At 40.2% G+C, this 17,148-nt stretch overlaps 1 protein-coding gene across 6 annotated transcripts in view; it reads left to right on the top strand.

Moving 5' to 3' along the window:
* LOC116844604 (probable nuclear hormone receptor HR3) overlaps nucleotides 1-17,148 on the top strand; it is a 146,907-nt gene that overhangs the window by 100,356 nt on the left and 29,403 nt on the right. For 5 of the 6 annotated variants that reach the window (XM_032816376.1, XM_032816373.1, XM_032816377.1 and 2 more), the window contains one exon: nucleotides 11,416-11,643. In XM_032816376.1, coding sequence (XP_032672267.1) covers nucleotides 11,416-11,643 — 228 coding nt within the window. Of the gene's footprint in view, nucleotides 1-7,947; nucleotides 10,246-11,415; nucleotides 11,644-17,148 lie in introns of those variants that run through there. The other variant, XM_032816374.1, reaches the window with a different exon arrangement.

Consider the following 17,148-nt stretch of genomic DNA (forward strand, 5'->3'; position numbering starts at 1 on the left):
TCTCTCTCTCTCTCTTTCTTGTACATTGGTACATTGTCAATATATTGATTTCCCCGTCGCGCTGTCAATTAAACGAGTCTAGAGCTTGTGGAGGAAAAGCGTGGCGGCGGTTATATCCTCGTCATGACACGATATATCACACACATGACGGAAAAACTGTATTATTATTTCGAGTTTGCATCAATATCGGGTGTGACGTTATCGATGAATATTTAGAATCGATATCTGTCTAGGCAGACAAGATTTCTAATTGCATAAGGAATCTCTCGATCGCGTCTTTAAAGGTTTCTAAATACTCATAACAGCCATGTTGGATCGTGACGTCAAAGGCAAGAAGAAGCTGAAAAGTCTTGCATGCCACCTTCAAAAAGAAATATTTGAATGTGGCAATACTTCAGGTCGTCTGAACATAAAATGCTCCGAATTTATATATTTTTCCCTTGACAGTTAATAAATAACGATCAAATTAAGAGGTTTCTGATTTAAATAATCTAAAATTTTTATGAATTTTTTTCAAAAAATGAACCAGGATATCAATATAGAGTTTCGATCATATCATTTATCATTGTTTTAAGAACAGAAAGATTATTTTTTATTTAAAAAAAATTGAAATTTTATCGTTTTTTATACTGGACATGTCGCTAGTTGTCTCTAACAGGTAGGCAATATTATAGCTCGTGTAGTATATATAATCTAAATTGAATAGAACTAAAACGTTTAGAAATTATATTGAATTTACTACAAGATGAACTTTGTTACATGCAGAAAGACGGAATTTAATAAAATAGTAACACTTTGACGTTACAAGTTATTCTCGCTCACTTTTTTTTTTATTTAGTGTAGCTGGAAAAATACAGATTTTTTTTTTAATTTTCCAAAGGATTTAGATTCATCCTCCAGCAAATTAAATATAGTTTTTAAATTTTTTGATAATGAATCATTTTTCACCAGTCAAAGGCGTCACCGCGCTCAACACAAAATGTTTGAACGGAATTTCAGTATTTTCAAAATAATTTTTTATTCTTAAAACAATGATAAATAATATAATCAAAACTCGTTATTGGTATCTTTATTCATTCCTTTGAAACAAGTAAATTAAAGAGATAAGTTGCTTGTTATGTTAATTTCACGGCTATTTTTTGATTGTCAAGGAAAAGAGATAGTTTCTAAAGCATTCTACAAATATGCTCAAGCGACCTGAAGTGTATAAGTATCGTTTTAATCGAAAATAGTACGCAAGAATTTTGGACATACGTTTTCTAAATTGTGACGTCATCAATGAAGAATCCCGCGGTAAGAGACAAGAAGCTTCAATAACGAAAACCGTGTGTTAAAGCATACAATGCTTTCGCGTAATCGCGCTCAATGATTAACAAGGGATATCGATGCGAACGTTGCACAATATGCGAATGAATCCAAGCTGATTAATTCTCGGTTTGTGTATGTGTGTGTGCCCTTCGCTTTTCGATTCGTCTCGTCCTGATAGTCGTCACTTGAATCCCCATTCATGCCTAACGATCTTGCGCGAGAATTGCATTCCACTATTACCAGACACCTTAACGAAATACCCGTTCATACTCGTTGTGTGATGTATTTAGAATTTATATACTCTGGTATCTACTTTTCAAAGTGCGCCATTTTTGCAAAAAGGGCTCGAGATACATCACACTTCCCGGTGAAATTTGAAATATTCCTTTCTGCCTTGTTGCACCTCTGCGCTCTTTTCTACCGATGTGGGCTGCTCGAAACGGATCAACAACAGCACAGTCGCGGGCAATGCGTCGAAAGCACTGGTATTTCTGGTCGTCGAAATCTCGGCGGATCGCCTACGATCGTTCGCCAAACAATGCGCGTCGCCGGCTAATAGCCCGCGAGTCGTTGAACCTCAGCTCGCGCGCGAGCTTTCCGAGATGACGCGCGAGCGCGCGCGAGTGTTGCTGTACCGCGGTTACAGCATTACGGGCGGACTTGGCACGAATTACGCGTTCGACGTTTATTATGCCGCTCGGAAACGCCTGTCTTAAAGTTCGTCGTCTCGGGACCGGTCAGAAGTGACGTCAGCTTGCGCGTCGCGTGAACGCGAGCGAACGGCAACGTTAACCCTTTGCACCCGGGCGTATCTGCATTACGTTCGAGTCGTTACGCGGCCAAGACTGAAAAATGGCTGTATCTTTTGCCCGTCGCAACGGGCGACGGTATGACTCAACGTTTGTGTAGATTAGGTATGCGTCGGCACGGTACGCAACTAGTTACAATAGTGATTTCAGCGATCGGCCCCGCTTATCGCATTTTGATGCAACTTTAATACAGGTATGCGCGCCAGTCGCCTGCTGTTTTAGTGTTTTCATTGACAATTTTACGATCACGTACACCTGTTGTACTAAAAATAAACGGGGAATGCAATACAAAGAAAGTCAGTGATATTAAGATTTTATAACATGATAACTAATGGCACTAAAAAAGTATATTATTAATAGTCTATGGTATTGCAAAATGTACAATACTAAATGGTCATGAATACCTATGATATGTCAAAATAATAATATAATAATAACTTTATATTTAATTACTTTTGTGACAACAAAAGCTAAGAAACTAGCAGTTATTCCTAAATTTCTTATCGTATGCATATATTAAAGAAGTTTGCCGCACAGCTACATCATTTGTTACAGTCATTTGTTTCTAGCAGCTAATATTTCTCGCTGTAGTGCCTAAGTTTAAACAGCGAATAAATTTAGCTTCGGTAGTATCGACATTAGCTGTCCCTATTTCAGTGGTACATTTTATCTGCCACAGCTATTTTTCAGCTCTGGAAACTAATTTCTTTTTGCGGAAATTTCTAACGCCAAAGATTCACGTCAAGCCGACCTAGAATAATACAGATTGATCTTAAGCAATGTATGTCAATAAGAATCTATGATATATATGATAGATATGATAGATATGATATAGCAGTACGAAAAATCCATGATTCTAAAATACCTCGATTTTATTTGCTCAACGCCAAACACAGCAAATTTAACGATTTAACCACGAGATGATATACCATTTCTCGTCCGTTTCCTAAACAACCGACAATGTAAACATCACCAGTGCGCGCAGTCGTTGGCGCGCGGCTCTTTATCAATAACCGTGTTATCAGTCCTATCCGCGGTATCGCGCGATCTCGCACGCTGAATTTCAACGCGAGAAAGGCAGACGTCGACAACGACGACTACGACAACGACGCCCTGCAATCGCCGACTCGCACGTATGCATATCGTTGTCGCGCGAATATTTATTTGCGAAACGTATTTATAGAGTATTACGCGGCGCAGGTTGGCAACCTCGTGCACGGTTATGCAATAAATGAGCGAAGGAGCGAAAGGGACACGGCGAGGGCGGGAGGGAGGGTGAAGGAAATCGCTCGGAGTGAGCGGCGAGTGCGAGAGGGTTGGAGGTGGGGGATAGAGAGGGGATAGGGAGGCGAGCGAGGACAATGAGGGACAGCAAAGGAGGGGCGGGCGAGCAGCGGTGAGGGAACGAAGAGAGAAGGAAGGAGTAAAACGGCGTGGAAAGAGCGGTATAGAGTGGGAGGAGTGGAGGAGGGGGTGAAGCCAGCGCGTATTTGCGAGAAGGCTGCGAGGAGAGAGTCGGGAAATGAGGGAAAAATGAGGGAATAACGAGGGGACAAGAGAGAGAGGGTGCGTGCAAGGACGGTGCGAGAAGCGGGCTGAGCATAAAGTGCAAAGGGACGACGAAGGGATGAAGTGAGGTAATCGTGTCAGTAGGGAAAGTGCGTGCAGCACACTGGAGCCGGAGTTTCTGGAGACTAAAGTCGAGACGAGACGCTGGCGGATTGGAAGTACATCGCCGAATGGGACCGCGAGTGTTATCTTTAAAGGAAAAAAGTAACAGACTCAATTAAAAGATTGCCGAGATATGTTATATAGTCTTATTGAGGTGTAAATATGGCGTCCATATAAACGTCATTTTAGAATTGGTTATAAGAAAGTATCTCATGACGTTTGTCGCGTCTATCAATTCTCTACATACCAAAACGTGATAAGTGTGACTCTGATAATTAAGCGAGTAGCTTAATTATGTCAGAGCAAAGTATACTTTTAATTATCAAAAGTTGAGGTACATTTTTTTTACAAATCGGTCCAATTAAATCGCAGCCGTGGTAAGCCAGAAATTATCGATTTTCAGTGTTGGGAGAACCGTCGGACCATAATGGTGTTGGGAGAACCGTCGAATGGTCTAATTAAATTGTCGCTGAGAGATGACAATTTGAAATGTCAGAAAGAACACTATCCCTCTCCCCCATTTCCACCTTGTCTTTCGCTCTCGCGCGTGCCCTGGCAAATCTCCCGTTTCCGCCTCGCAGGACGCGACTCCTTTCCCCGCCATGGGATCCTGAAATCGCGTGGTCTGTGCTTCCGATGCGGGAAACACGATACGCGCGTGCATTTGGGTAGCACGCCGGTGACCTTAACGAGGCGCGCTAATAAAGCAAACGCGTCGCACGAGTCGAGATCGGAAAGCGCGCGCCGCGCGCTCGTAATCCGGTCGGCGTGACTCTCGGCTGTCTCCGACGACGATCGGTCGCCGGCGGTGGGGTCCTTTGGCGGTGGGGGCCTTTGATGGTGGCGGCGCGGGAAGTGGGGGCGGGGGAGCAAAGGGTGAGGCACTCGGCCATCATCAGCGGAGGCGCACAGGTTCAGTGACCCGCCACTTCGTCGCGCGATGAAGGGGGAGTGCGGGGAGTTCTGACATATTGTGAGATGCCAGCTCGCTAACGCCGGTCCCCGAAAAACACCTCTCTCTATCTCTCTTCCTCTCCCTCCCACTCGCTGTCTCTGTTTCTCTTCCTTTCTCTCCTTCCCGTGGCTCTCGCTCGTACTCTTTCGCTCTCCTCCTCTCTGTCTCTCTCGTTGCCGTTCTCCTTTTCTTCTTTCTCTCTCTTACCCGTGCCGCGCGCCCGCGCGTGCACGCACTGTCTCTCCTTCCTCGTCCGGCACGTTGCTGCCGCCGCCTCGGCTCGTCAAATCCCCGAAATATTCATACTGCCAGTCGTGAACTTTCCGCGAGTTTTTCCGGCCGCACGAGCGAGGTCGGCGCTCTCCTCGCAACAGGAAGAAAGGAACGAGTGAGAGAGAAAGAGAGAAAGAAAGAGGGGGGAGCGGGAGAGAAGGAGAGTGAGGACGCAATCGCGCCGTGCGTACGCTCGCTCTCCCCATCCGCGCTCCGAAATTTTCGCGATCGATCGGAAAAATCTACCCGAGGAGTACGATCGCGAGTGTAAGCGTGAGCGACTCCCACGCTGACTGTGCTACACGCGTCACGCTGTGTTTTCCGACCACACAGACACGCACACTCCCACACACGCGCACACACTTCTCTCCCTCCGCTTTTCCGCGCTCTTCCGCCTCTATTCGTTTCGTCTCCTCTCCATTACTGCACCAGTTTCTACGTGACGCCCTCCGGAATTCCCTCGTCACCGTCATCGTCGTCGTCGTCGTTGTCGTTGTCGTTGAGACACGCGGGCGTTGAACGGAAGCCGTCGCGCGTCCGAGCGAATCGCCTTATCGACGGGAATCGATTTGCGAAAGCTCACCTCCCTCCTCTCTCGCTCCGTCCTTTTTCCACTTTCCGTCAAACTAGACACCGTCCTCTTCCGTTTTCCCGCGGAGAGATCGCCACGCGAGTGTTTCGTCTGTGTCTATAAGCGCGTTTACACGTAAGAGACGTGTGCAACGCGGAGAGACGCGGAGTGTGATCGAGCCGCGCGGCTGGAAAGTCTCCAGGTGGAAAATCGCGAGACGCGCGTGCTCGCGCTCACGCTCACGCGCGTGTGCATGCGCGTGTATACACGCATGCCTGTGTACACCTTTCATTCGCGCTTGCGCGCGGCTTGCCGCGAATTTGCGCGGTGTACAAAACCGCTCGATCCTGAAGTTGAACGAGATCCTGAAGGAAACAAATATACGTAAAAAACGCCCAAACTCGTATGTAACGAAAAGTATATATGTAACATTTGAAAAAAATAGATATATCAGAAATTGACTTTGCTCAAGAATAGACATGGAATGAGATCGATTAGATGCCACAAATGCTTTGTAGCGCCGTGTAGACCAAATATGATTTTTCTTTAAGCACCTCAAAGCTTATACAGCATCTAATGGACCGCACCCATCAGGTCAAGTAAATTTACCAAATGCATCTAAATGCATCTAAAACAAAACTATATATATTTGATACACACATGCTTCCTTAAAGTATTCTATAAATATTTTTTTTTTATATTTTAATGATTACTTATTTTTTTAAGTTAGAGACATTATTATGAACATATTAGAGACATTAATTACTTTTTTAATAAATGCTGAAATGTTCAGGCGAAAAATTGAGGAAAAACTTGGCATTAAGGTTCAAAATTAGACGAGTTCCTGGAGGAAACGAAAATACCGCGTTCCGCGACACGACGAATTCGAGTCCAAAATTATTTGCAAAGTCGGTGCGCATGACGGCACACATTGGTTTCGCGCACGTCGATCAGGATGAAGTGACATGTATAAATCTTTAATTTCGAATCTCTGAAAGTTTCTTCTGACAGCTTCTGGTGTTCGGATCAATGGTCGTGCACCGCAGTCGCGTATAATAATCTCGAGAGACTTCTAGAGAGAGAGAGAGAGAGAGAGAGAGAGAGAGAGAGAGAGAGGAAGGAGAGAAGAGAGCAAGATCTCCGTACGACAGTCGTGATTCGCGTTTAATTCGGTAGAATTACTTAAGAGATATATAGTCGATATCACTTGCCAAAATGTCTTCTCGCTTTCGTGAGCGTACGCGAGATGAAACAGTGTTTCCGTGGAAGAGCTACATATAGCGCAGCCAGGAAGGATTTATTTATTATACACTTGGCGCGACGAGACGCTGCCGCGTCTCACTATAAACTCGGTTTGGTAAAGCTTATTATGGCAAACGAAGCGCGCGCTTGAGTAGCGGTCCGGAAAATTAAAATAAAAAAGGAGTTAGAAGATCATTTTATCGATCCACGTCAGTCGGATGGATCAATTATACCGAGGAACTCTCTATATTAGTGCAATATTATTTATTGTACAGCAATCGGTGTAATATCTGCATAATTGCTGGCTTAATTAATGGAGGACTCCGTAACTTTTTAAGGTAACGTCTCCTTTCTGACGTTGGCAATTATATTTAATAACAAACTTACTCTTCGCGTGGGGAAAAGGGAATTAGTGTAATGTAGCAATATGGACAAATTGCGTGCGCGCTGTCGTAATTTCTGGGAGAGTCTGAAACTTCTATATTTCTCTCTCTCCTTTTTTTCGAGATGATAACGCTGTGTTATAAGCACCGATAGCAACAGCTTGTGCGTAGAAGTCGGATTGGGAAGAAAAGGACTGCACGCGACGACGCAACGCGCTATGGTTTGAGTATTGCGCAAATATACTACCGTAAGAAATTGATACGCGACGCGAATCAGAGAAAGAAACAGAAATATAGTCGCAGCAGCGTGAGAACTTGAGATAAATCGAACAGAAAATTGCTTTGCGTGCTGTCGAAAACTCTTATGCGAAATGTGCTTGCGACCAAAACAGTTCTACCAGTCGAACTGGGAGAAACGAAACAGCATTAAGAAAAGGAAATGCGAAATAATGAATATTTAAGAAGGTTATAAGGCCAATGTCATGTATTTTCAGTGACTTATCAAAGGGACAACTCATAAACTTACTATTTGTCAAACAAAATTATATATATTTCTATATATTTATTCAATTAATAAATATGTTAATCTGAGACAAAATTGGTCTATATGCATAATGTTAATAATACAAAAAATATTATATAATACAAAAAATAATAATTGTATAATTTTTCTTATTAATGCTTCATTTATGAATTTATCTAATATAGATATATAGATTATAGAAAGAGGTGTATAAGTGTTAAAATATTACGATATTACGTTAAAATATTACGTTAAAAAACATTACAAATATTATTATAAATTATGTATTTTAAGTATTATTATAAATTATGAGTTTTCTTCACCTTATATAAAACAAAAACGTTTAGTAATTCTGAGTTTGGCGTATGATATCGATATATTAATCTTTAATACTATAGTAGTTTTTCATTATAACTTTAATTCCAGTTTGCAAGAAATTAAAAATAGCACCCCAACTCTAAGGAACACATAAAAAGTGACAGTTTTGGTTTCAAATATCTCGAATGATTGGTCTATTTCTAATTGCACGAGCAGTTAGGTAATATTTCAACTTATTTATGTAACGCAAGTTTCAATGAATTCTTGACAAACTCATTTTGCCTGACAATCTGCTTGAATCGAAGCAAGAACCACACTTTGATCACGCCTAATTTCTTGCTTCCTCGCCGGAAGTGCGAGGGAGGGGGAGATGGCATGCTACATTTGAAAAAAATACAACAACTGGATCAGACCAGATGTAACGTCTGCACGTTGTCCCATCTGTGTATGTATATATGTGTATGGAACGACGTGATATCGGCTAATGAACGCGTGTAAGTCTCTCGATCGCTGCGCGCTAATAAGAATCGCCCAGGGAATCGCGACGGTGCAGCGGCGAGTCGGGGAAGAAGTGCGGTCATCTCAATTTCGGGAGTTTCGGGTATAACACTGCTACATCGCCGCCGTCGTCGCCGCCACCGCCGCCGCCGTTGCACGCTGCGCTCTCCGCATGACGCACGTCGAAGATGCGAGCGTGCCGGGTGACTGTACTCTGGGTTCATCGTTCTCGGTTATGTAATGTTCGGCCGCGTACGTATGGTGCAAGCGCCTCGACGCTCTGCTCGTGGCGCTAGAGTTGCCGGACGGGAGAAGCGCGATATATCCAGCAGACAGTCCGCACCGAATCCTCGCTTCCGCGCACGACACGCACACGCACACGTGCGAGTCATCACGACGCATCCCTCCTCCCTCCTCTCCCTTCTTCCCCTCGCACCGCGTCTGCTCCACCCACGATACACGAGGCTGCTTTGCACGTCGGGCTTTTTCCGTCGCTGCATCACAGGCTACTCTCCGATTTCTCGGCCCACGGAAATCACCGATCCGATTTCCTGGGGGTAATCCCGCGGCGATACCCCGAGATTCCGTCTGAACAGACTCGCGTCTCCCGACGATGCACGGGAGGTTTTTGCGGACTCGTGTCGTTCGGTAGGTCAAGAGCATGCTTCGACTCGACGAACTTTCCATTTGTGTTCAAAGAGGTGGTGAATTCGACACACGCGTCGAATGATACCGGTTAATTCTGGTGCCGTCTGGGAATTGAGACAGATAACGATAGATCGTAGATCTATCTATCTTCCGTCTGGTTGAACACCGCTATCTACGCCATCATCGAATGTGGAATTTTATCAAAACTCTAATAGATAATAAGAGAATGATAGACCTAATGATTGATAAGTTTGCTCAAAAAATGAATTCTTCACAACGTAGAACATAAGAGACAAAGTTCGATATTCTTCGAACGCAAACGCTTGTGATGTGTTTAAGAGCTTCTCGTGATCTTTCCGTTTTAAAGAGAGTTTGTTGAATTCATACACGTGCAAAACAATACTCCCGCATTTTTCAACAGATATCAAAGCAATTAGTGCGACAGAGAGAGAGAGAGAGAGAGAGAGAGAGAGAGAGAGAGAGAGATACAGTGTATATTGCAAAATAATAAGGTTGGTCACCTTAACGATAAATGACACTATGACCTCTAAGTGATATAACTTTAACATAATAGATATCTTAATAAATCTGAAAATTATATCACGTCGTTTGATGTTAATCTCAACGTCTCGTAAATACTGATCGAGAACTCGGCGAACGCGCCTTAAACGTAGTGAGCGCGTTGCTCAAACTACCCCGTGTAAGGCGCAGTGAGATTCATTCGTGTGAGTTTGAGAGGAAGACTAATTCATAATTCGAGCCTCGTCCGTTCGACGGACGGACGAGCGAACGATCTCAAGTGGAACCGTGCGTGCGGATCTGGAAGATCGTGCCGGTGTTTCCGCGACTGATCGTAAATGAAACCAGCAAGAAAAACCCGTAAATGGAGGGAAGTCTGTCAGGATTCGGCAGGCCTGCGTGGGGCGCGGACAGTACGAGTCCTCAGCCGACGGAAGGATCGAGGTCGAGAGGATCCGCGCAGCCTTCCACCGGCACCGGCAGCGCGATCCTCGACGATCGTAGGCTGCAAGCCAACTCGATACGAGGTAGAACAGATCCGCCGAAATTGGGTGGTCGATTTTTTTTGGCTCTCTTTGATCCGATATATAAGGAAAAAGTGATTGAAAGCGAGAGAGAGAAACTTTAGGAGTGAAACAGAAACTGTAATGACTGAAATGACGTTGCAGCTTCTCTCTCTCAACTCCATACACTTCTCCCCGACTATATATGACGATCAAATGGTGTCCATACTCTGATTAAAGGAGTTGTAAACGCACGAAAAGGCGCGATCGAATAATAAAGATTGAAATTTATCGATACACTCAGAGGAAAATATATCGTGGTGACTGTATAAATGATAACTATACGAGTTTTGCATGTAGAATCGTGTATATAGTTTAATCAATTATATTGCAGTTATTACAATTAAAGCTAAATGGTTCCGAGAAGTATATAATAATTATCCAATTTTGGTAACTATTCAGTGTAATAACTATAAAAATTTATTGAACCACATATATATTTGATTCTACATATAAAACTCGTATAATTGTCACCTATTCAGTTGCCATTACCATATTGAGAGAAAAACACTTGAGAATTTATTTGTGGGATATAAAATTTATTTCACAAGAATACATTTTATCCAACTTTATATCCTAAAAAATAAATTTTTAAATATTTTTTTCTTGGCATGATAATAGTAATTATGTATCATTCTAATGAATGCATAACATTTAAGATGTGACTTAATACATGATGTAAGGTAGATTTTTTCTATGAAAGCGTATGGGAAATTAATTTTATATTAAAGTTTTATATTATTTATCATTTTTGAGTTACTCATAACCATGGGAAATACTGTTATCTCATTAAACAGTCAGTCTTTACCTCGCGCGGCTTCACAATTGCTCTTTGTTTAAGAGTTTGCCCTATTTTTTTTTAATAAACCACGAAAAGTATTAAGATCCACGAAAAGCATCACTCTTGAGAAATGAGAAGTTTTGAAGCAAGAAATACAGATATACAGGTGTTCCTTCGTCAGTAGGTCATCGTAGACGTACGCATATTCACGAGAGTATAATCTTCGAACTTGATGAGACTCGCGAAATAAGGGTGAAGGATTGCGGCAGGCAATAAAGCGCGAAGAGTTTTCCGCAAAGCATCCTGCTCCTAAGAGCTCATAATTGACGTGTTCGTTTCTTTTATGGTTGCAGCCCAGATCGAGATAATCCCGTGCAAGGTGTGCGGGGACAAGAGCAGCGGCGTGCATTACGGCGTGATTACCTGCGAGGGCTGCAAGGGCTTCTTCAGGCGGTCGCAGTCGTCAGTTGTCAACTATCAATGTCCGCGAAGCAAGAATTGTGTGGTCGACCGTGTAAACAGAAACCGGTGCCAGTACTGTCGGTTGCAAAAGTGCCTACGCCTCGGCATGTCAAGAGATGGTGAGTGCTTTCGACCTTTTGTCACCTTCTTCCTGAGAGGCGAACAGTCTAGTCTCGTTCATTCCTATTTATTCTCTAAGCGAGACAACGTGTACTGCGAACTTTGTTCAATCTTTAAATTGAAAGGACTAGTATAATTTTTTGCAAATAATGCGAAAGTCATTCGAGGCCTAAATTTTATGACAAAAAGATAAAAAAATTGCATTTCCTATTATTACTATAATATTATTTGGACGGACTAAAAAGAAAACGAAATAAATGAACTTTTCTCTCTCTTAACACTATAATCCTTAAAAACAATAACTCCTTTTGGATAATGCTCAAAAGAGGCTGACTTTTTATGATTTTAATATTTTCAAACTCTCTTTACTCCTCATTACTCATATCAATAATGACTTTTAAGCACGCTAAGAATATAATTTGCAAAATGTAAACATTTTATATTATAAGCAAATTACAAGAATTTTTATAACTTTTCCAAACTCATAATTTCCTAGAGTAAAATACATCATAATTATTACTTGCTTGTGCTCTATAATTAGTATACGGAGAAAATATTATAATAAAAATTGTGTTAAAATTATATTTTTTTTACAGTGTGTTTTGTAAAACTGTATTATATTAAATTAGTCTAGAAATAATAAATTTGATAATTTCTCTGGTATAAAAAACATACAAGTAGTTATTACAATTTAATATTAAAATGTCAGACAGACATAATATTTTTAAACAAATATAATTTCGGTCATAATTTTGTATGTTTAAAATTACAAAAAAGAATTTTTGTCATTTTTACTATAATATTTTCTCCTTGTACAAAGAAATTAATGAATTACATACCATAAAAAATATAAACTTAAGCGAGAGTAAGGGATTAACCTTCTGAGGACCGGCTATTTTTTTATTGACTTTTTTATTTTAAGAGCTAAAACTTTTTTGTCAATGTCATTGGATTGAATGGGAAAAAAGCTGACACCGCCGTCGATATACAGGCTTCCGGTCCTCCAAAAGTTAAAATCTTAAATAATAGTATAACGTTCATATAACACTGACAATTAGACAAAGAGTCAAAATGACTCTTACAATACAAAGTAAACCGTAAAATAATTTATCCCAATATCATCGATTTTTTCCGATATTCTCTCAGTATGCTCTACTATAAAAATAATTAAAAATTACGAAAGTTTTTTTCATAAACCACGAAAAATATAAATATCAATAACGAAGATATTTTAAAGAAATCAAAATAATTGTATTGGATATTTTAATATTAATTTTAATAAAGAAAATTTTATACATCCTTCGTGTAAAAAATGTATTTATAATTAATAAGCGAGCGAATACGTAAAGATATCACACTGTTTTATATTGAATTAGAAAAATGAAATCCTATCTATATATTAGACACGCGATAATGTATTATTCTAAACAAATCTTTGGAGATATAGTTCTAGAGACGAGCGCGGAAACGCATGTATATAGTCGTACCAGCGCTTTAAAAAGCTTCTTTGTTCGAACAACTATCGCGACTCGAGCACGATATCGTGACATGCGAATAGCACTGATGCCCGATATTTATTCGACGCAGATAGTAATGCAATATAAACGAGTAATGGGACGAGAACAAAGTATAGAGGTCGCGGCAAAACGCGCAAGTTCTACGTGATTATTTTTCCTGGATGCAATTATATTTTCATCTATATTTAAAAACGCTCGGAAACGTGCAAACGCAAGGCAGGTTAATCCTCTTAATAATTTGTACACACAATAAATTAGATATCTGTTTAAATTAACAATTATATTTCTTTTATATTTCTCATATATTTTATATTTTTTTGTATTTTAGTTTGGCGTCAAATGTAATGTTATACACGGAAAAAATATCGTAGTGGAAATTATACTGAAGTTTTTGTAATCTCTTGAACCATATAAAATTATGATCAAAATTGCTATTTATATTTGTTTAAAAATATTATACATATGTTTTGTCGTTTTGTTATAAAATTCTTGAGTTACTTGAATGTCTTTTATATCATATATACCAAAGGTCAATTTTGCTATTTCAATAGCAATTACATTATAATTTCAGTATTTATAAAAAGCATTTTGAAGAGAGAAATAACATTAACAGATAATTTTTCACACTACGATATTTTCTTTATCGCATAATATAATACATTTTTCAAATTTTCACGCTTTAATTTTTAATTTCCAATTTGGAGATATTAATAATGAATTAAGTATCACGTAAATAAGTAATTAATTCATGCTTCTCAGTTATTGCGTAACGCGTAACCGAGCACTCTGCCAGCGCGAGATCGACCGTCCCGTATAAAAAAGTCGGGAGGAACGTCGGCGGATGACGAAGGCGGCTATATAAACGCGGATTGCTGCAAGAAGCTACGCGTGCCAAAGCCGGGGTGCACGACCCCTTATCAGAATCCGTCTCCTCTCCCCGCGACGAGTCATCGCTGCACCTTATCGGAGCGAGCCGCAAACTGTCTTCGGCGCGTTAAACCGCCACGTTTGTATACGCTGTCCGAAGCCTATTCTCGAAGGCGGCTGCGATATTAATAGACAAGGCCGTCAAGACGAATCGAGACGGGACGGAAGATGCCTCGTGGGTGGACGGATAAAGCCTATCGGCACGAAGCCGGTCGGAAACGCGATGATCGAGGTGGCAGTCCTAGACATGAACGAAGTCTCCGGCTTTTGCCTCTTCTTACATTAGCGAGGCTCCTCACGGCTTATTGTCGCGGGTGAACGTGACGAAAATACGTCGCGCAAAATGCACCGTCAGATTTCAATAGTTTCGGCGTTTAAATGTTCCTCAAAGTACCTTAAAGCACCCAATCACTGTATCCTTGACTGAAATGCTACACTTATAAATGACGGTTCAGATATAAAGTAGAGCACTGCAATCAGTAAAATCTCGCTAAAAGGATCAGTTAATAGCATAGCGACTGTTACCATCATTGAGGCAATTTGCAAACACAAACAGTGCCATTGCACGCAAATTTCATGAAAGCCGTTATAATTTCATCACTACGAACGCAAAAAGTTGGGTTTTGCATGGCGTACGCGAACGAATTAGAAATCCTGGTAAGTTCAACTTCAGTTTTCTGATTCGTTCACATTTTTTTCACCAGAAATTTGGTTACTTCAATCAGATGTTTTTCCCGTAAATATAACTTTGTGTACAGAGTTTGCAATAAAACCTTACCTTCACTGCTCAAGATCAGCGAGATATAAGAGGGAGCAGAGTGGGAGTGTTTTCGCTGAAAATCAGTGAGTATTCACTGATTATCGGTGAAATACTCTTTTTACTGATTCAATCAGAAATATTTTACTGATTCAGTGATTGAAAGGGTAGATAGAAACATACGATGGCCTCAAATGAAACGTCATTCCCGTTGAAAACGTTATCTTCAAAATAATTCACTTTTAATTTGATGGAAAACATCCGATTGATTAATGCAAGATTTAATCTCGAGAATTGAAATTCTGGATTCGATTGAATATTGAGATCAGCATTTTATTGGTTGTCTAAAATTCATCGCGAAAAATTACAATATTAACTTGTGGATTTTAATAGAATTTTATATAGCCAGGAGATTTCCGTATATAAATTATTAATCTTATTTAAACACAACGCATTGAAGAATAGAAATGCGGACCAAATCTACCGATATCGCTTCAAGCTGCTTCTATTAGGGAAATGATGGAACATAGTGTTAAACGTTAAACATGTCAATCTTTATTCCTAAAAAAAATCAACTTTTGATCTGCGCGAAACCTAACTGAATTACCTGTAAGTAAAGATTGTCATCTTTTACGACGAAATTGAATAAGAGCCTAAAACAGCTCTGGATAGAATTGGCGCGTTACAGACTTATTTCGGAACTTGGCGATTATAAAGTTACAGCTTGCGCAAGTCCTTTTAAAATAGAATATAAGACATCTACCTTGAAAAATGACTCAAATTATCTATAAAATTGTATTTCCGATTCTAAAATTGCTTTCGTAAAACTGCTTTTGCTAAAACTGCTTTCGTAATAAAATTGGACGCGAATATAATAAATAAAAAGACACGAATAAAGCTAGAATATCGCAAATACAGCGAGAAAGATGATTTTAGCTCGCTAGTCACACCCAAGAGTTTGGTTGATAAGAACGATGTTTATCGGAGGATTAAAAGATTTATCGGGATTAAATCCCGAAAATAAGAGATTTGTGTTGTATTCGTTGTGCTACCTTGACGATAATAAGAGTGACAGATAATATCGGTTTTTGTGCGAACATCGATTTGGCTATGACGAAATGGTAAATCAACGTCACACGTTGCAACATGGTGACGTGTCGAAGTCACATGTTTGTGCGTGGAGATACATCCGAGATGCATCGGATACACACGCGGGTGCGCATCGAGAAGACGATGAACCGGATTCTTATCAATGTACACGCGTACAGCAACATACCGCCGACATGTCGCGCGATTATCACGACAGATATATACACAGTGTCTCGGAAAGATGTACATCAACAACGGTAACTTATTCCAGTGTGCGATACGTGTGCTCTGTGTGGACACGACGAAAGTGTGGAATTTTTTTATCTTCGCTTGGCATACACGTGTCGTTGAAAGAATATCGGATTCGGAGGCAGACACTTTGCTAAAGCAATTAATTAGAAACTAATCCACGAATAATGCATCGAAGAGAATTCTGTTTGTGTGGTGTAAATGTACAAACAAGTGACACGAAAACAAGAGAGCGAGAAGTCGAATTTCGATGGTAGAATCCATCCCGAATGTGTTCTCGAAAATGGCGTCTCTCGAATTCCTTCGTTACGTCTTGAAACGAGATATGTTAGCGCCATCGATCGTGCAAATTTGTTCCACTCATCGATCTCGCCGAGCTTTTCTACACCGTTCGACAAAATAAAACCTCCGATCTAACTCGCAAAGGTGAGGCATAAATTTTATATCCGCCAGCTATTTTTATAGTTCCGTGATTGTTACTTCCGTGAATCTAAATCGAGCAACGAGCGATTAAAGACGCTCGGGAAACGTCGCATATTATAGTCGTTATCGCAGTTTACACCAATTCCTTAATAAAAAGAAGCGATAATATTCGATACGTATAGACGATACGTATCATTTGATAATGACTGTTATCATGATTTCAAGTGTGCGAATGGTTTACTTTCTAACTTTTAATAATTCGATAAAGTTCTAATTAGTTCTAATAAATTAGTTCTAATTAATGTAATAATTGTTGGATATGTTTCATATTTCGAGTTAATTTTTATTGGGTTAGACAAATTTGACTCTGTTGCATTTAATGAAAACAAATTATTCAGCCATGTAATCGCCCATAAGATATTATCTTTACAATACTATAGACACTATATTGTATAATACAATATATAGCTATATATCAGCTATATATTGTTGCTTATATCATATATATATATATATATATATATATATATATATATATATAT

This window comes from Odontomachus brunneus, unplaced genomic scaffold (genome assembly GCF_010583005.1).
Source record: "Odontomachus brunneus isolate Ranch 3 - 2012 unplaced genomic scaffold, Obru_v1 Obru_scaffold_043, whole genome shotgun sequence".
Taxonomy (NCBI): Eukaryota; Metazoa; Arthropoda; class Insecta; order Hymenoptera; family Formicidae; genus Odontomachus; species Odontomachus brunneus.